Here is a 19222-nt window from a genome sequence, read left to right on the forward strand (position 1 = left end):
CGTTCCCAACTTTAAACATGAAAGCCACAAGTAAAGAACAAACTCACGGTGCCGCTTGTGGTTTGTCTTTAAGGTTTCAGAGAACATGCTGTCAGCAGCACTGAGACTAAACAGATAAAAAAAAAATTGGTTAAATTTAGTGAAACAAGCTTCACTCAAACGTTCTGCAGAACCACAGATGCTTAAAGTTGCCGTCTCCTTTTACCGGCAAAACACCTTCTCATTTCCTGCTGCCACACAATTTCCATGACCTCTCAGAGGAGCGCTCCTCTATAAAGCTCAAGTTTCACTGTTTTTGATGAACCTCGATGACATTTGTTGAGAGTGAGGCCGTGTAGTCAATAAGGTTTTGTCATTTTTCTTCAGGACTTGGTATCTTTTTTTGTGTGACTGCAGGATGTTCCTGACTCGCTGTGTGATGGTGTGGAGTGTGTGGACGGCCCTCAGTCTCTGCGTGCCCGTGAGGAGCGGTGAGTGTTTTGACTTTTTAACGGATGTTATGTGCTCTCATGCTCTGAACAGGGAGCGTTGTTGTACAGGAGATATGTTAGAGTTACATTATGAGGTGACAGCTGGATTTCTTTGACTTTGTCTTAGAGCTAGAAATTTAGCGACAAAGGTGTTCCAACCCAGGGCTGCGGTGGCCTAGTGGTTAGTTTGCATGCCCAGTACAGAGGATACAGTCCTCAAACCGGGCAGATGGGGTTCAAATCCTACCTGTTGCTCCTCTCCGTATGTCATTTCCCACTCTCTCTCTCTCTCTCTCTCTTTCTCTCTCAGATTTCTGACTCTATCCACTGTCCTATCTCTGTATGAAGGCATAAAGAGATTAAAAATAAATCATCCACTCAGTGAGATGTGTAGTGAGTGAAATGATAAAGTGATCTTACTATATGATCAGACATTAAGGAAACATGCTATGTTGAAGTGCTGGCTTCTCTGACAACAATGCAGCAGCCAGTATGTCCTCCTTCTAACGCTCTCTCCAATGTTTTGAATTTGGACTGCAGTACCCATTTTAAACACTAGGGGTTACATATTGCTGCTTTTAAAAAAACACTTTTTATGTGTTCTGTTTTTCAGCAGGAAAGTTGGGTGTCTTAATTTTGGGCTCTATGGGGAATGGCTCACTTTTGGGGCAGGCCTCGAGTGGCCGTAAGGGGAACTGCATTTTGCGATCCTTCATTTGCTCCATGGTTTCAGACCAAAGAAAAGTAAATCTGAAGAATGCTTTATTTTGTCTTCAGCTCTCGAGGTGATCCAGCCCTACAGAGTGGTGAGCACGAACGGCACAGCTCAGGTCCGGTGCGTCATCAAACCTCCAACTTTTTCCCACTTGAGCAAAGCGTCCCACAGTCTGCCCTACAACCTCCCTGACCCAGAGGAGCTCCGTGTGACTCTGCTGAAAGGTCTTCACAGCACCCAGGTGTTCTGCTGGTTCATGCTGAACCTCACACAGCAGAGAGAGACAGTTGTGGAGAAAGAAGGACAGGTGAGTCTACGGCAGAGGTGTAAAGAGTACTAATATATTCTACTCAAGTAAAAGCACTGTTATGAAATTTTACTTAAGTACAAGTAAAAGTACCAGTTTAAAAATGTACTCAAGTAAAAGTAAAAAAGTAACTTGTTTAAAATGTACTTTAAGTAAAAGTTACTTAGTTACTTTTTTTTTAGCAACGCGTCTCTCATGTGTCGTGAAAAAGGACGAGAGGATAATCTCAAAGTTTTTCTTATTAAAGGCAAATCTTTGCAAAGTTTATCTTTTCAGATAAACATTTTCTTTTCTACCCCATTCACAAAAACAAAATATAAATAATGGATACATATTCAAGGCTTATATGTTCAAGTAATCAGCTGTTTTATGAAGGGAAATGTTTAAACTATTTAAGAAAATACTAAAGGGGTATTTTAGTGTTTTTAGTTTTGTTATTCTTAGTCTCAAATGCAGCCTCAAAGGCTGATGTAGCTGCAACTAAACCTGAGATGAAAGATAATCCATTTGTTGTTTTAAAATGAGTCTGTATGAGCTTAAATATTACATGTTTTAGTCACTGGTTGTTTCCCTATTAGCTACTGAAGCTTCTAACTGAGTCTGTGTGGTTTGAAGTATTTATTTTCACACATCTGAGATGTGTTAAGTTACAGCAGCTTACAACACCCAACTTCCTCATACGTCTGCTTCAAAATAAAAGCACATCACAGAGATGGTAATAAGGGACTTTTATTGTGAAAAACTTTCCGTAATTAAATGTGTCTATCGCTCGGAGCTGCAGCGGCGAGTGTAGTCGCGAAGACTGTAGTGAGAAAGAGCACTCAGCCACTTCTTTGTCCAAGAGTAAGAGCCACAGCCAACTTATTTTAATCATCTTGGACTTAAGACAATGAGACATCCGTTTATAAACACCTTCAGCAGGTAGACCCGATGTAGTGGAGGAGCTTATCCGTGCTGCACTATACTGAAGTGGCACCGAGCCAAGAAAATGGTCTCTGTCTCTCTATCTGTCTCTCTTTCTCTCTCTCTGTCTTTCTCTGTCTCTCTCTCTGTCTCTCTCTTTATCTCTCTTTCTCTCTCTCTCTCTCTCTGTCTCTCTCTTCATCTCTCTCTCTCTCTCTTCCTCTCTTTCTCTGTCTTTCTCTGTCTCTCTCTCTGTCTCTCTCTTTATATCTCTCTCTCTCTATTTCTCTCTCTCTCTGTCTTTCTCTGTCTCTCTCTCTGTCTCTCTCTTTATCTCTCTCTCTCTCTCTCTCTGTCTTTCTCTGTCTCTCTCTCTGTCTCTCTCTTTATCTCTCTGTCTCTCTCTCTGTCTCTCTCTTTCTCTCTCTCTCTCTCTCTCTGTCTTTCTCTGTCTCTCTCTCTGTCTCTCTCTTTATCTCTCTTTCTCTCTCTCTCTCTCTCTGTCTCTCTCTTCATCTCTCTCTCTCTCTCTTCCTCTCTTTCTCTGTCTTTCTCTGTCTCTCTCTCTGTCTCTCTCTTTATATCTCTCTCTCTCTATTTCTCTCTCTCTCTGTCTTTCTCTGTCTCTCTCTTTATCTCTCTCTCTCTCTCTCTCTCTCTCTCTGTCGTCGCTCCGGTGCGATGAAGGAAAATCATTCATAGCAGGCCTATCTTTTTTTTTACTCAGTAACGGATGTGATTTAAAATGTAGCGAATTACAATACTTAACAGAAAACCTACTTAAGTAAAAGTAAAAGTACATATTTTAAAAACGACTTGAAAAGTAGTAAGTACACCAAAAAACTACCGAATTACAGTAACGCGAGTAAATGTAATTCGTTACTTTACACCTCTGGTCTACGGCTGCCTGAAGATAAAGAGATCTTATAACAGGCTCTGCAGACACACTTCCTCTAACAGTTTTCTTACTAATGAACGGTCAAAATCTTTTAAGGAAACACAACTTGTGTCAATCATAACAATAGCAAAAGGTGGCAGGGTTTGATTTTTACTCCCATCACATTGAAGCTGAATCCCCGACAGGAGCAGACGCGTCAGTTTGCTGCTGAAGTCAAACTCAGATTTGATGTGTTTCCAGGTGCAGTGCTCCGCTCAGTTGGGAGAGGGCGCTGTGGAGCTGACGGTGTCAGGTCTTCAAGCCACGGACACAGATCTGTACCGCTGTCAGATCGAGGTGTTCTTCCCACCTCCGTACCTGCGGCTCAGGGGGAACGGCACACTCGTTCATGTTTTAGGTGAGACGCCCACGTGACCGCAAACAAGTTCTGAACACAAACACCGCGTTTATACCTTTACATCTGAACTCATTCGCATTCCGTCCACAGGAAACTCAGACTGTCCTGTGCAGGAGGCTCAGAGACAGACTGCACTGCGTGATGAAGACGAGGAGGATGATGGTGAGAGGTCGGCACCAGTCTGTGTTCCTGTGGTTGTTCTGGTGATACTGGTCACATGTGCTCTCCTCTTCATTGTCTACCTTCAGGTCAGAGCTTTTTATTTGATTATTAACAGGTTTGAATTATGACAATGTTCTCTCTCATTAGTCCAAGAAGAATCAATCAGTACATTTATTCTGTTACTGTTATCATTATTTAAACAGATATTATGCTATTAGAAGTTATCACTGGTGGATGCAGGATGTTTGACGCCTGTTATTGTTTAAATTTGAATAAGGTGAGAAACCACATTGTCCACCTTTGTCGTAAACCTTTTCGCCGTAGGTGTAAGAAGACAGAATAAAGGCGATTAATCTCATTTTTCATTTTTCATGTTTTGAAATTCCAATAGTTTGGATTCAACCATGCTTTTATTTTGAAATACAGTAAGTGACCTTTCGGGAGATGGAAGGTTAGGACATGAAGTCAAGCACAGAAACAGGAAGTGGGTTAGGGATCCTCTTCTTTCTTTGCTGTGTTGAATGAAATAAATCTATCCTTTCGTCTGTCGTTTAAATATACGTGTCTTTTCTGCACGCAGGCTCTGCAGTGTGAACGAGGGCGGAGGGAGATCGTCAGACCTGCGCCTGGCGTGCTCTACAAAGGAGAAGCTGCATTTTCATGTTAACACTTTATGAGAACGTCATGGCGCCAAAGCTGCTTATTTTATGGCTAAAAACATGAGAATACTAATAGATTAAAACGGCAGCTTACAGGAGTGTTGGGGTCAGTATGGTGTTTACATCATTATAGAAAACTACCATCCTGGTGTTTGTGAATATTTAGAATTATTAATGTTTACATTCTCGTAAACAAACATTCATAAAAGAAACGGTGCCACTGAGGCACAGATATGTGAAGGCTTGTAGCTCATACTGTGTACAAACTTCTTGTTTGAAACAAAACTGAAAAGCTTAGGGGCGCTGGTGGTCTAGTGGTTAGTGCTGCACCCCATGTACGGAGGCTGCAGCCCTCAAACGCCTGGGTAAGAATCTGACCTGCGTCTCCTCTCCTGCATGTCATTCCTCTCTCTCTCTCTCTCGCTCTCTGATTTCCGACTCTGGTCCTTTGCACCTTTATTAAAGTTGCCTTAAGTGATTCGTGTGCTGCAGTATTTTCTTCGGTTCCTGTCTTGAAGTAGATTTCCACTGAATTGTTGTTGTCGATTTTGTAGTTCTTTATCTCTGAGATACGTGTGATAAGAATCCATTTCCTCAGAATCTGCTCAGGAAAGCAAGATGTTTTTAAAGTTATTGTTTTTGTGTCATTATTATTCATTGCCTTAAAGTGTGACGGAGGTGTCTTTCGTGTGTCTGACTCGTGGGTTGTCTGTGGTTTGAAGGGTCTGTGAGCATGTGAGCATGTTTGTCTGCTTGTCGATGTTGTCTAACCACGAAGGATCACTGAGGTGTTTAAAACTGTCAAATTTAAGGGGGGGGGGGGAGGGGGGGAGGCATTATTTAGGGCAGGTTTTGGAAACAGGATGAAGACAAAAAGCTGAACCACGCGTTATAGTAAAGGTGAGTTCATAATAGAACTGATCAAATCAATACCATATAAAAAACAGTAAAACAAAAAGTGATAAGAGTGGAGCTGCTGGATGGATTAATAGTGATAATAACTGGTGTGGTTGACACTGTGTCATGTTTGTGACCTTTGGGTGCATATTTCAGTAACAAGTAACTTTACCTGATTAGGAGGTGAGAAAGATCACAATCAGTCTCTAAAAGATGAAAATACCACACTGAAAATAAAACGTGTTTCACTATTCTTATAAACACACACACTGACTCCACAGCTCACACTCCGACAAACAGGATGTGGACTAAAAACTGCCGACTCTAAACGCACCTGATTAAAACTCAGGGTTTGTTTTGTATCACAGAAACATGCTGCTGATAAAGATTAAGGGCCATTCTATACCTCACATAGTAGTGACATTAAGTACCTTAATACAAGATTATGATGTATACATGTCCAGTTTCTGCTGGATTCATCCGGTGTTGTCTAACCATTACAGATTGGGTAATGGATCAGGTTATGAGAGGCGGGGAAAACCCAACCATTGGATTATCAATGTGAGTGACAGATATCATGGTCATGTTAAAACAGGAAGTTGGGATTTGGTTGGGGTAGAGTGTTAACAAGATCCAACGGGGGGATCATGATGTGCAAATGTGTTTAAGATCATGTATGTGTGTATTGTTCGGTTCTGGACTCTGCAGACTTCAGTGCTCATGGTGCAATAAATACTCTTGCAACGAAGAAGGTCGTCTCCTTGAAATCATTTAAGACACCACATCTCGTTTAGGGTGAGGGTTACTGTAGATATGTAGAGTAACCTATGCGGTTTCATTGTAGAGTTCAGTGTTGACTTTACACCAGAACTTAAGACACAGCTGACACTCAGCTGGTGCAGCAGGCTGCAGGAACTGATAAACCTCCCCGTACTTTTCTTTCTGATTTTAGTGCAGATCTGGTCTGGAGGATTTTCCTGATAAAGAGCCGCCCCTCATTGCATTCTTTTCAACATTTTAAGACAGGTGGGACAGCCAAAAGGGGGATACACATACATATCAATATGTTTTATTTTGGGTGTAGGTGTCAGAAAGGCTTGTTCAGACTTGTTACTGGTACTAAAGTCAAACCAGTCAAGTCAAGATGTGCCTCTAAGTTGCAGACGTTCTGCAGAAAGAAACACATATCTAAGATTTCCAGTTGTAAAGGAAGAACTTTGATTCACGTTTTGCTTTTGTTGGAAAAGACTCAAGAGCTGCTGTTGCATGACAGATGTTAGTTACAGGAAAAGAGGCAACCTCAGAAAAAGAGAGAGCTCTGACGACACGCAAGCACATAATGTGGTTAGCTCAGCAACCACATACATTTTTCCTGTTTAATAAACAACTCAGTGTCAGACCGTGTATAGATGTTGGTGAGCGTTGGTGTTTTTTTATGCGACAGGTTTTTAGTTCTGAAGCTTTGGGGTAAGAAACGATGAAAATGATGGCCTGCAGCTCCATCATCTTCTCCATTTATCTGAGCGTCGTACTCCACCTCAGCCAAGGTAAGAGTCATAATCTATGGTTATACAGTTCTTTTAAATATAAAGATATTTACCAACTACAACAACAAATATTCACCTCCTTATCAAATGAAACATCTCATCAAGCGCTGTTTGGAATCACTTTCAGTTTTTATGTACATGGGTTGAGAGATCCCCACCGTGATGGAATTTCAGGTAGCTCACTCCCCGAGCCTGACAGCAGTCAAAGCCGTACTGATAGGGTCAGCCGTGAGTACGACAACCAAGGTCACTTTGTGTCTCTCCCTTATCTTTAACCTCACATTTGTATCGTGTCAAATCACAAGCTTTTAGGTAGAGCAGGTAGGGTAACACACCCCTGACTTTGGCATCATCCAGAGCAGGGATGTCAGAGTTCCATTGGGTCGGGGGCCAGATTTGTCCAAATGAGACCTCAAGTGGGCCGGACTAATTTTGCCAACATCACTATAACTCAACACATGGATATATAGGCTAATGTATGATTGTATAGAAAACTTTAACATTAACATTAAACAGAGGGGTTAACTCTGTCATTGCAAACTGCATGTTGGCACATGGAAATATTTAAATGTACCACATTACAGAAGAAAACATCAATAATCATGTTTTGTTTGAGATTATTATATTATGTTTTAATATTGCTGTTCAAGGTTATAGAAACTTTGATTCAGGTTATTCTACCTGCCCTGGGATCAGTGCATTAGAGAGAGAGAGACTTTAGATGTGTGTGTGTCAGACCACAGCACAGTTTGCACTCGTTAAGGTTCATTACAGATAAAACCTGCTCACATGAACAAGTTGTCACAAACACACAGAGTGTCTTTTAGTGTGAGGCATTATAAAATGATAACATGTTTCCAAACGAACAGACTAGAATTGATCCTTCAGCGTTGCGCACTGCAGTCTGATCAGCTCCGTGTGGAGTGCACGTTTTTCAACAAAGTAAACTCAGTTAAACGACATTTCACATGAGTCTGGCAGTCCGTTCTTCTACGTGTCCGCACTATCGCGATCTAACTCTGTCACTGAATTTTTATGCGCCATGAATCTGTGCCATCTCCGCGCGCAACTCGAGAAAGCGTTTTATCGCTGCTCCACAGTTAAACCAGCGGACCTCTGTATGATTGGACAGCCTGTGCGCGATATCGTTTTTGTATAAGAATGAAATGTTCAGTAATAGTTATATTTTTACGGTCTGATGAAAGCTGGTGATAAAGGCGCAACAGCAGGCTACTGCATTTGGAAGTGATGTCGCGCTGAAACTTTTAGGTGATCAACACAACACGTTCACCTCTGGGTGACCTAAAAATGAACCATCTGTAATTAAAATCAGTTAATATTCATTTTAATTTACTGTTTTTACAATAACCAGAGGTAAAATAAGTCAGGAGATGCATCAGGCTCAACGCCGGTGTCCACAACCTACACTTAGTCTGGATGTGTGGAGACGGTCTGGTCCGTTACGCATGGCGGAGATGATTGTTTTTTATTTGCACGAGCTGCTCTTTGTGGCTCACTCCATAGGAAGCTTTGTTATTATCAGCCAAAACTTTTGTTTTACATCAGTGAAGACAGGAGAAACTGGTAAGAAGTGTGAACTGAAGACCGTCATGATGCGCGCGCAGTGCGCAGTAGCTTTGATGAAATTCTGACAACTTGTGAGCAAATAAAACTAAAGAAATATCGCTCCTTCGATCTCTCTTGAAAACCTGCATTCTGTGTCACCTCTCTCAGGTGTTCAGCCTGTTTTCTGATTAGCGTAATGCAGGAGCAGCTCGTGATACTCCCTGCTGAGAAGATCATTCAAAGTGCCCCGTTTAATTAATATTCGTATCATGATATCAACCTTTACGTTGCTCATTTTACATAGGTTTTAATACAATTCGGGCAAAATACGTATTACAAATATTTAAAAAATCTCAAAATATTTTTCAATACATTTCCTCCTTCTTCCCAAAACGTCTCGCGGGCCGTATGTCTGACATCCCTGATCTAGAGGATAGATACCGAGCCAATGGGACGGTCTGACAGAACTGGCTTAGCAGGACACTGGTGTGTTACATGTGTGGTTAATGTCAATTCTCCTCACAAGTAAGGGCAGCTGTGGCTCAGTGGGAGAGTCAGCCTTTGCTCTGAGGTAGAGTCGGCCGTGTCTCAACCAGGAGGTCGGGGGTTCTATCCCCAGCTCCTGCTGCAACATGCCTGATGTGTCCTTGGGCAAGACACTAAACCCTGAATTGCTCCTGCTGTTTTATGGGACGGTCTGGCAGAACTTGCTTAGCAGGAGACTGTGTGTTACATGTGCGGTCAATGTAATTTCCTCCTCGCAAGTCAGGGCAACCGTGGCTCAGTGGCAAAGTTGACCGTCTCTCAACCGGATGGTCGGGGCTCGATTTTTAGCTCCTGCGGCAACATGCCCGATGTGTTCTTGGGCAAAGACACTAAACCGCTGCTCGGTCAGCGGGTTAAACCAGAAGACCTTATTAGATTACATTTCGAGATCTACGAGGCAAGGCACGTTTATTTATGTAGCACATTTCAACAAGGCAATTCAAAGCACTTCACAGGAATCAGAAACATTTAAATAGAACATTTAAAAATCCCTAAAACAATCACAGAGAAGAGGAAATCTGAGAACATGCCAAAAATAAATAGATTAAATAAGAGAATGCCTCATTTGTTTGTATAATAATCCATTAGAATTATATTGATTGAAATAAAATAAGAAAAAGAAAGCAGGTAAACGAGGAGCTGATGTGTTGTCTTTATTCAGGTTATGAGGTGATTCAGCCGCAGACTCGGACCGTGAACCCCGACAGATCAGCCTCCATCACCTGTGAACACACGGCCAATGTCAACTCTGTGATAGATGTTCGACTCAACAGCATCTCCCCGTGAGTATCCCGATGTTCATGTGTGTGGACATAAATAGGAAACAGACACACAGATGATGACGTGTGTGCGCGTGTCTTTGTGCACGCCTTCATTGTTGCAGTCATGCAATTTTTTTTTACATACTATTCTTATTTCAGCATAAATCTCACTCTGTGATCCAAAAGTGATAGAGGGGGAGAAATCGTGCTCGGGCACCGTACAAAACAATCGTGCCTCATGTGAAAAGGGCTCTGACTTTTTAAATTACTGTCGGACTGACTCTTCCCCGAGAGCCTGTGCCCCTTGTAGCGTTCCTTTAGGAGCACTATATGCCCTAACCTAATCCTCCACCAAAAGTAAAACGACTTGTTTAATTCATCACCCACAATTATTCCGTCGGAAATAACTGTGTCTTCTTTCAGAAAACCTCAAACTCTCTGCCAGTTGGGAGCGAGCCGCTGTGAGGACATCGTCATTTACGAAGAGAAACACAACAAGTACATATTCCTCATTTTCAACATCGGGCCAGAAGCAATGAAAATAAAATACGTGTGTGACTTCACACTGAACATAAACAACATACATACCGCCGAAGTAGGAAAACCAACCACCCTACTGGAAGGTATGTTTACCCATGAAAAAAGAGAAAATCCAAACATCTCATTTCATGATGTGCCTTTCATATTGTTTGTATTGCTGAGTTCAGGGGCGTGTGCAGACTTTATTGACTGGGGGGGGGGGGGGGGGGGGGGGGGCACTGACTTATGCAGGGGTGGCGTTCAGTTTGTGTGTGACTTTCATTTCCTTTCTTGGGTATCTTTCAGGACAAAAGGAAGAAGGACAAAAGGGGGAAGCTGAAAGCAAACCTAAACCTCAACCTGGAAGTGATGAGTGGACTCTTCTGGAGTTCATTCTGATTGGTCTGCTGCTTCCGACGTTACTGTACAGCTGTATCATCACCTTTTTCTACTTCAGGATGTGCTTGACGGTGTGACTTTTTGTCTCACAGTTTTTCTAACGTAGTTAAATATCTTTATCTGTTTCTCTGTTTAGCCCTGTGACTTTTCCCCTCTCTTCAAGTCAAGTCAACTTTATTTATATAGCACATTTCATATGACAAGCATGGCCTCCATGTGCTTAAAAGAAACAACTAACAATAGACAATGCACATGATAACATACACTATAACATATGCATAACAATATACGTATGCATAACAATAAAACCGGAAAAAAAAAACATGTTAAAAAAAATGAAATGAAACGGCAACACAATAAAAAACGAGTAGGAATAAATAAGTATTTCTTTGTTAAAGTGCAATACATACTCCAATTAATATGATTTAGTCAAAAGCTTGTACAAATAGATATGTTTTAAGTCTGGTTTTAAGAGAAGACACAGTTGTAGCAGACCGTAGCTCAAGTGGTAATGAATTCCAGAGAGTAGGACCATAATGACTAAAAGCACCATGAGCTGAGCTTTAGTGTGTTTTCAAAGTGTCCTGTGCATGTTTAGACACATCTATTTGCAAAAATTCAAAGTCCGCGGAAACGCGGCTTCTCCTACATCCTCCTGTTAGCTGTAGCATTAGCCGCATGTAACGCTCAGTTCTAGCCCCCCTCGATAAAAATTTGTCAGTCCGACGTCATTGTCAGTGTGATATCACTGATCTAAGCCCATTGGCTCGTTGTGGCAAGCCCAGCAGCTCATGTTGCACGCCCTTTAACTTCTGTAGCACGCCCATGATATGCTGCAGCCTGCGGTAGCACAGTAGTGCTAAGGTGCTAATGTTTATGCTCTCCTCGACGGAGCCAGTGGCTGCATTCCCAATATGGTAAAAGAGGCGGGACATTTCCGAGAAGCGTGCTGAGCAACTGACCAATAATGACAGAGCGGATCGGCAGACCAATCAGAGCAGACTTGGCCCACGTGGGGCTCTGCAGTGGGGGCTCAACAGAGCGTAGCTGACGGACTCAGAGCATAGAGGGAGCAAGGAGGAGCAGTACATGAAAACAGACACTTTTTTCGGACTTTAGCTATTGTGAACGTACAAAAGTAGGTACATAGATTAAATATACGAACCCCAAAAAGGGCATAATATGGGCTCTTTAAACTAACTGACCTGCTGCAGTTCACTGTCTGTTTCAGACTGAACTGTCTCTCGACATAATTAGCTAAGATCAAAACAAATCAGGACAAAGAAAAAGGTCTCAACAGGGAAGAAAGCAAGGCTAGCTAACTAGTTCCATGCATAGACTGTACTTAACATGGACGTAGTCTCAGTGACATCACCCATTTGTTTCTGATAGAGCAATTTGAAGCTGAACATTGTGGTAACCAAATTGGAAATGCTGACTCCAACTTCAGCTTTACTGATTTCCAAAACATGGGAGACCACAGACTCCAGACCTCCAAATGCAAACACTAGATGATTCGGCCAAATGGTGAGACCACACACATTCAGTTTGTAGTATCGATTTCTCAGACACGAGATCTCACAGAAACTTGACTTTAGAAGAAAAACAAACATGGAGCAAGATGTGGTTTGCGACCAGCCTCAAATCGTCCCATGCCCTCCCCTGATCGTTGAAGGGGGCAAATCAGGCCCAAAATTGTGCCTGAAATTGTCTAGTGCAGTGGATCTCAACTGGTGGGTCGGGACCCAAAAGTGGGTCACGTAGCCGTTTTCAGTGGGTCGCGAACATGTGACTGGAAAAAGAAAATGTGTAAAAAGTCTACGAAGCTCTCTTAAAACATGCTGATTTTGTTCCTTCTCTTTTGTTCTGTCATATGTTTTGTACCATTTGAGGTCCAAACTGCACTATTCAATAAATCTGATCGGTTGAAAAAATATCAGAAACTTGGGTCACGATTGGTCTGGGGCCCCAAGCAGTTGCCTGCCCTGCCTGTTGACAAGCAGCTACTCTGTCTGCATTTCATTAAGCAAATATATCAAACCCTGTACAATGTGTCTTTTTTTCTGTGTTTCAGAGCAACACAAGCGATCCGGAGAACTCCATGTATGTGGAAATGAGGAAAGCCCCTGTGCCAAGAAATCCAGAGTTTGACTTGTACAGCTGAGTCGTTCTGCTCCACCGGCAGCATCATACTGACAAAAAGAAAAACATGGACGCTTTATCAATAGACTTAAACTTACTGCCTCTTCACCCCCATCTCTCTTTTTCTAAGAGCTGAAAACAAATGTGCTGCTGAAGATAACCAGCAGAGGGAGACAAAGACTCTCTGCTTCTGCACACCCGCTTTCATGTTTGCATGCAAAGTCATAATATCCATTTTGTATGAACAGGTACAGATTATTTTTAATACCCAACTTAAATAGAAGCTATACAACTGTTAGACTTGATGATGTCTTGTACAGTGTGTGTGCATGTTCCAGCCAGACAGAAATAAAAACACACCAGTGATCTTGACTTTTTTATTTGGGGTTGGCTTCTGTATGATTGTCCTGAGCAAGACATAATTTAATGCTAAAGTTTGCAGCATCTTTTCAGTCCAATTCTAAATTGGTAAATGTGTCCTTTAATTTTAGATTAGATTAAGAAGTTTATTTTAATTCAGTGTCAGTGGTAAGAAAATGGAAAGACAGAAAAAAAGAAAGAAAAAAAGACATCTCCTTCCTCCTCGTCCCAGGTCTCTATCTCACATGCCAACATTAATACTCTATTCATACATAAACGCTTGTAATCAATTCTTAGTTTTTTTCATGCTTTCATGTGCAAAGCTCACAGTCAGTCAGTATTTAAGGAATAAGGAATAACAAGAGCACCAGACATAAAATAATACAATATCACAGGGTTCAGACTAAAGGTGAAATATAATAATCAAGTTGTATGTTCTGAAATACTGACCAGGCTTCTTCAGGTTCAAGTTCAGGTTACTTCATTTGTACCCGTAGGTTAATTTGGTAGGTCTTTGAAGGATGGCAAAATGTGCAGATAGTGATTGATGGGTAAAGGACATTTACAGATTACAGACGGAGGCTAAAAACACAAACAAATACTTGTATGTGAAAGAAGACAAAAGAGTGAGCTGTCAGTCAATCGCTCTCTGCAGCAGTAATAGGTTCAACCTCAGAGGTGTCTTCTCACGCTGAAGACAATGACGATGTCAAGGAACAACAAAAGCACAAGTAATGCGTGTGTGACGGCTTTAGAAACAGTTTGACAATATTACAAACATTTTACAGAGGGTGTGGTGAATGCTGCTGAATGCTAGCGGAGCATCATGTCGTTTGTCAAGCGGAAACATTCCAGCTGTCAAACTTTTAAATGTAAAAAATATAACAGAAACATCCAGTGGCAATAGTTCTCAACGTACTTAATCCCCTTCATGTGAAGTTTGCCCGTCAACACAAATCTAGACCTGATCACGTCATAGCGACTTCAAACCAGACTTGATCCAGGTCTGTACTTTGTAAAGGCTGGTGTCCTTAACGGTGCAGTTTGAAGGGAATAATTCTGCTTCCTGTAAGACTTAACACTTTATAAAATATATTTTTGGGATCTTTTTCTTTTGCCTTGATTGGATAGGACAGCTGGGGAGAGACAGGAAGTGTAAGGAGGAGAGAGTGGGGGATGACATGCAGAGAAAGAGCTGAGATCAGTATTGTCTATATGTGGGAAACACATTGTGACTTGTAATGAATCTTTTGAAAAAAAAAATGTTCAAGTAGGATTTCAAAGAGACATGACTAGGTTCTTTGAGCTGGCTCATTTTCTTGGCCTCATTGCAGTTCCTAAATGGTTTACTCTCAGTACAACCCTTTAAAGCCCTTTCCTCACTCTGTGTTAGGGGGTGCGTTCACATCTGAGCCATTTGGTCCGTTTCAAATGAACCTTGGTTACTTTGTTGGATAGTCTGTTTGGTTTGGGGAGGTGTGAATGCTCAAACTAACTCTGGTGTGGACTAAAGATACAAACTCTGGTTTGCTTCAAAGCTGGGGTCAGCAGTTTGCTTTTAAGTGCAACAGAGTTCGGTCTGTGAAAGTGTCCTTAAGAAGTATCGTGTTTCTGAAATGTTCTTTTTAAGTTTCATTCAAACTTTCAAACTGGTCTTTTTTGTACTCATGTTTTCTGTTTGCATATTCTCTTTTGTAAGCAGGTCATATTAAGGTCCTAACTGTACACTCTAAACAGCCTGCAGGTAGAGATGACGAATCTGAGAGTGCACACATAATGCAGTCACATTCTTACCTATTATTAATGTCAACAATACAGAAATCATGATTGAATGGGGAGAGCCAGCTGAGGTGGAGAGGTGACGCCTGGTGATGCAGATGGTGTGACAGCAAGGTCATATTTCTCTCACGGGGGGGATTAGGGCACGCAGTATGAAAACATCTTGAAATCCAGAGATATTAAAAATAGGGACAAACAGTCTGCGTCTGCACATCGGAGAACAACACAGAACACGACAGCTAATTTGTGGCTTATTTTGAGTTATTGTAGTCAGATAGATCCAGAACACTGCAGGACTTCTTCACAATGAAGGCTGTCCAGATTGTGTGCCTGTGATTGTGTTCATGCATGAACTGTACTGTGCCATTCACACCTCTCCGAAGCGTGCTAGGGCAAAGGAAGTGTACCGTATTTGAGCACTGATCTGAGCACTCACACTAGTCAAACAAGCTGGGCTTTAGGGGTAAAGCGTGCTTGGGCACGGTACGGATTGCCCAGTGTGAGTGTGCCCTGATAACAAGAAGAAAACTCTTTTAATGTACATTAAGCTTGGTTTCCTGCAATATTTCAGAAATGTACCATACCCACGGTTGACAAATGTTGGTATCAAGGGCTGAACTTTGAAACAAGGGAGCTTCTCTGTTAAGTACAAAACCTTGACCAGTATCAGGTCATCTGCAATGAATTTATCTCCAAAGGGTGCAAGATATGAGAGGGAAGACCAACCTCTGGCTTTACCCCAGCCCTGTTACAAAAGGCTCCATTCACTGTCCGAGGTGACCAGTTGAGGGACCGGTCTCTGGTCCCAGAAACAAGTGATTCAACCTCAACTGGTGCAGACTAAAGATCCCAACTCTGGTTTGTTAAAAAAATAGGGGTCTATCATATCGTATCAATCTCTTTTCGCTTCCAAGTGCACCAGAGTTCATTTCGTTGTAGGTGAGAATGCATTCCGGGCCACACAAGTAAAGGGGAACCAGTTCATTGTGGGTTGATTTTGGCCATCTGTAAACGATGTCAAATAGGTTTGCAGAGCGTTGCTAACAGCAGCTTCACCTCTGAATCACACCGAGTCAACCAGACTTCGTATGTTAAAGCGACCTAAGGGACAACTGAAAGTAAAACTTTCATAAAAACCATCATCAAACATCAGTGGTGAAGAAGAAAAAGCTTCATACTGGGACATTGTTATATTGTCTGCTTGTGCATGCTTTGCGTATGTTCAACTGTAACGGAGGACTTGTATGAATTATAACTAAAACATTTTGTTTACAGCATGCAATGTTTAGTCGATGGTCTCTTTAGACAAAGTTTCATCATAAAGTTTTGATATGTTCAGTGTTTGTGTCTCTTCACGGTGGTAGCATCATGTGTTGACGTGCACAACGTGGGTGTTTTTCTTAACACCTCTGATTGGTGTAATCCCTCTGAGATTTAATTTTGCAATCGTCTGACATCAGTTCAAGAAGGTGTGGATCCTCCATATACAAAAGGCCACAAAAATAATAGAAATCAAATATCCTCTGAAAATAACTCTGTGAGTTATGACTGTCTACAGTGAGTGTAACACCAGAGTCCCACTGTCTGTGATGCTTTCCGAGTTTTCCGAGTCCTATCTTTAGTTTGTTTACATCGCCAGGACGGCCGGCCGGCTCATCCCCTCGCGTATAAAAGTTGTTTAATTGAGGGACTAGAGAAAAGAAGAATAACATACTGTACTCACTGCTTAATTGAATGTCACGTAAGCGTTTCTAGATCATTTCGTGTAAATTTACATGCAGTGTGAAGATACGAGCATAATAAAGATCGCTAGCATTAGCATGCTAACACAACTATGTAGCACAAGTTGTCTTGGTTTCATGCTGGTGCTCAAGGGCGACATCTGCTGGATCAAAAAAATCGCATATTCTTCCTTTAAAAACAACAATGATTTATTAAAATAAAAAAAGGAATACATTTTTTTTTGTTTTTGCCTTTTTGGCAGAGCTAGGGAGCAACGGGAGAGGAACAAAAGAGCCGCATGCAGCTCCGGAAGCCGTGGGTTACCGACCGCCAAGCTAGGGGATAAAATCAGTGCCCTACCAAACTCTGGGACGTGCATTCTGTGTTGTTTCACTGTACGTATGTTTACTCTGTCACATTTGCAAGCCAAATGCACAAATCCAATGAGTGAAAACTGTCTTATCACTTCTCATAATAGAAAACGAAACATATACGCATGTACAAATGACAGAATAACCCAACAAAAAAGGTGCTGCACAGCACTGAACCAGCACAGTCAATGAACACAAATACACAGTGGCTACATCGTAAATACTATGAATCTTAGCCTACAAAAAATATATATTTTAGCAGTATAAGGATGACAAAATGGTCACCACTGAAACCTCAAAGTCCACACAAATCTCTATACTAGTTTTCCTGTAGTCTGCTGGATTTTGAATCGTCAGTAGACTGATCATCTGTAGTCAAAAGGTAACGGAACCATTGTAACCCCTCTTCTTCTGGTTCTATCTCAGCAGACTGAAGATATCACACAATTATCTAAGGTTCATGGCATTTATTTCTCAGCATACAGGTGTCAGGCAAACACAAAAATATGGTTTGTGGGGATGGTAACACATGCAGCACAGCTCCAGCCCATAGTTGAGATTGTCAGCAAGCAAAGGGAATGAGCTGACAATCCCAGCGCTCTATAATGACCACCACCGCCACACGAGGACGCTGTTGTCATACAAATAAAAATGCACCTGCATAGATAGAGCTATAAGATAAAGCTGGCTATTAAATCTAAAGCTCAGAGGAATGAGATTGCAAGATACATTTTTCGGAAATTAAAGGAACCCTGAGTGAACATAGAAATGTATTTGACAAACTTCAATAATCTACAATAACCCTGTTACAACTGCATAATATTACGATCATCTTGGCATTTTATTCACACTTTAACACGTTACCTCTGCTTGCTGGCTGTCGACCTTTCTACTGTCTGTCCTATGTGAAAAGAATAGAGGAGTTTGCAAAATCAAAAGGAGAACTTGTTTATACAGTTTTTTGTGAGGAAAAAGAAAAACAAACAGACCATGTGACGTAGATTTTGGTTTAGAATGGTAAAACAAAAAGCTTGAATTTCAATATTCAACAAAGGAGAAATAAGAAAATGAATGACCAATATCGGAAAAACAGGCAAATATTGATTTGTTTTGTGGTTTTTTGCTTCAGACAGTAAAACAGTTGTTCCATTTTTTGGTTTCGAAATAAAATACATTTGTATGGTTGATTTGAATTCGATCACAAATGAATTTCAGATTGTCCAATAATAACCAGACCCTGAAGTAAAAACTTTAGAAAAAGAAAAAATAAAAAACAAGAAAATGTTTGACAGCATTAAAATAATTTAAATTTCAAGCACAATTTAGAACTTCTAATTGGGCAAAATGTTAACTCTTAAAATAAAAAACACTTAAAAAATTCAAGATTCACATAATAAATTAAACCCAACCAAACCACAATGAAATAAACTTTCTACAAACTACTATAACATCAACTCTCAATTAAATAATTAGATCATTTAATTATTATTGTCATTGATGATTTACATGAGATTAAATTGAACTTTTCTATTTTCTACTTAAAACATCTCACATTATACAAAAGGCCACAAAAATAATAGAAATCAAGTATATCCTCAGAAAATAACTCTGTGAATCATGACTGTCTACAGTGAGTGTAACACCCGAGTCCCACTGTCTGTGATGCTTTCCGAGTCCTATCTTCAGTTTGTTTACATTGCCTGGACGGCCGACTCCTCCCCTCTCGTATAAAAGTTGTTTAATTGAGGGACTAGAGAAAAGAAGAATAACATACTGTACTCACTGCTTATTTGAATGTCACGTAAGCGTTTCTAGATCACGGTCATTTCGTGTAAATTTACAGGCTTTTATAAGTCAATGTGCGTTCAGTTCTCAGTACATCGTTGTTCCAAATTGAATCTGTTTCTTTGAGAAAGTAATGTTTCTCTCCTTTGTCAGTTGCTGCTGCAAACACCTCATTTCCTGATACGACATCCTCAAATTAAAAGCATTCAATGGACATAACAAAAGTGGACTTTTTGTCAAGAACTTTCCATAAATACATTGTGTTTATCGTCCACTTGTGCTTTAGTGGAGCTACATTTAGCAATGGTTATCAATAA

The 19222-nt window shown here is 41.0% G+C and overlaps 2 protein-coding genes across 2 annotated transcripts; both read left to right on the forward strand.

The window, feature by feature from the left end:
- The first annotated feature begins 238 nt into the window (after positions 1 to 238).
- On the forward strand, positions 239 to 4989 carry cd28 (CD28 molecule). The gene is made up of 5 exons (XM_061053687.1): positions 239 to 470; positions 1248 to 1492; positions 3534 to 3690; positions 3781 to 3938; positions 4433 to 4989. The coding sequence occupies exons 1-5, from the start codon at positions 398 to 400 to the stop codon at positions 4517 to 4519; spliced, it is 720 nt and encodes a 239-aa protein (XP_060909670.1). The 5' UTR covers positions 239 to 397; the 3' UTR covers positions 4520 to 4989.
- A 1811-nt stretch (positions 4990 to 6800) lies between these two features.
- On the forward strand, positions 6801 to 13260 carry LOC132986958 (uncharacterized). Its single transcript, XM_061053688.1, has 5 exons — positions 6801 to 6955; positions 9729 to 9849; positions 10252 to 10451; positions 10654 to 10817; positions 12821 to 13260. The coding sequence occupies exons 1-5, from the start codon at positions 6886 to 6888 to the stop codon at positions 12908 to 12910; spliced, it is 645 nt and encodes a 214-aa protein (XP_060909671.1). The 5' UTR covers positions 6801 to 6885; the 3' UTR covers positions 12911 to 13260.
- The last annotated feature ends 5962 nt before the right edge of the window (positions 13261 to 19222 follow it).

This window comes from Labrus mixtus, chromosome 13, assembly GCF_963584025.1.
Source record: "Labrus mixtus chromosome 13, fLabMix1.1, whole genome shotgun sequence".
NCBI classification, from domain to species: Eukaryota; Metazoa; Chordata; class Actinopteri; order Labriformes; family Labridae; genus Labrus; species Labrus mixtus.

Excerpts from the sequence above, each read along its gene's own strand:
- cd28 (XM_061053687.1), top strand. The coding sequence starts at position 398 with ATGTTCCTGACTCGCTGTGTGATGGTGTGGAGTGTGTGGACGGCCCTC. Across the intron at positions 3,691-3,780 it reads CACACTCGTTCATGTTTTAG|GAAACTCAGACTGTCCTGTG; the intron begins GTGAGACGCCCA and ends TTCCGTCCACAG. Across the intron at positions 3,939-4,432 it reads TCTTCATTGTCTACCTTCAG|GCTCTGCAGTGTGAACGAGG; the intron begins GTCAGAGCTTTT and ends TTCTGCACGCAG.
- LOC132986958 (XM_061053688.1), top strand. The coding sequence starts at position 6,886 with ATGAAAATGATGGCCTGCAGCTCCATCATCTTCTCCATTTATCTGAGC. Across the intron at positions 6,956-9,728 it reads CGTACTCCACCTCAGCCAAG|GTTATGAGGTGATTCAGCCG; the intron begins GTAAGAGTCATA and ends GTCTTTATTCAG. Across the intron at positions 10,452-10,653 it reads ACCAACCACCCTACTGGAAG|GACAAAAGGAAGAAGGACAA; the intron begins GTATGTTTACCC and ends GGTATCTTTCAG.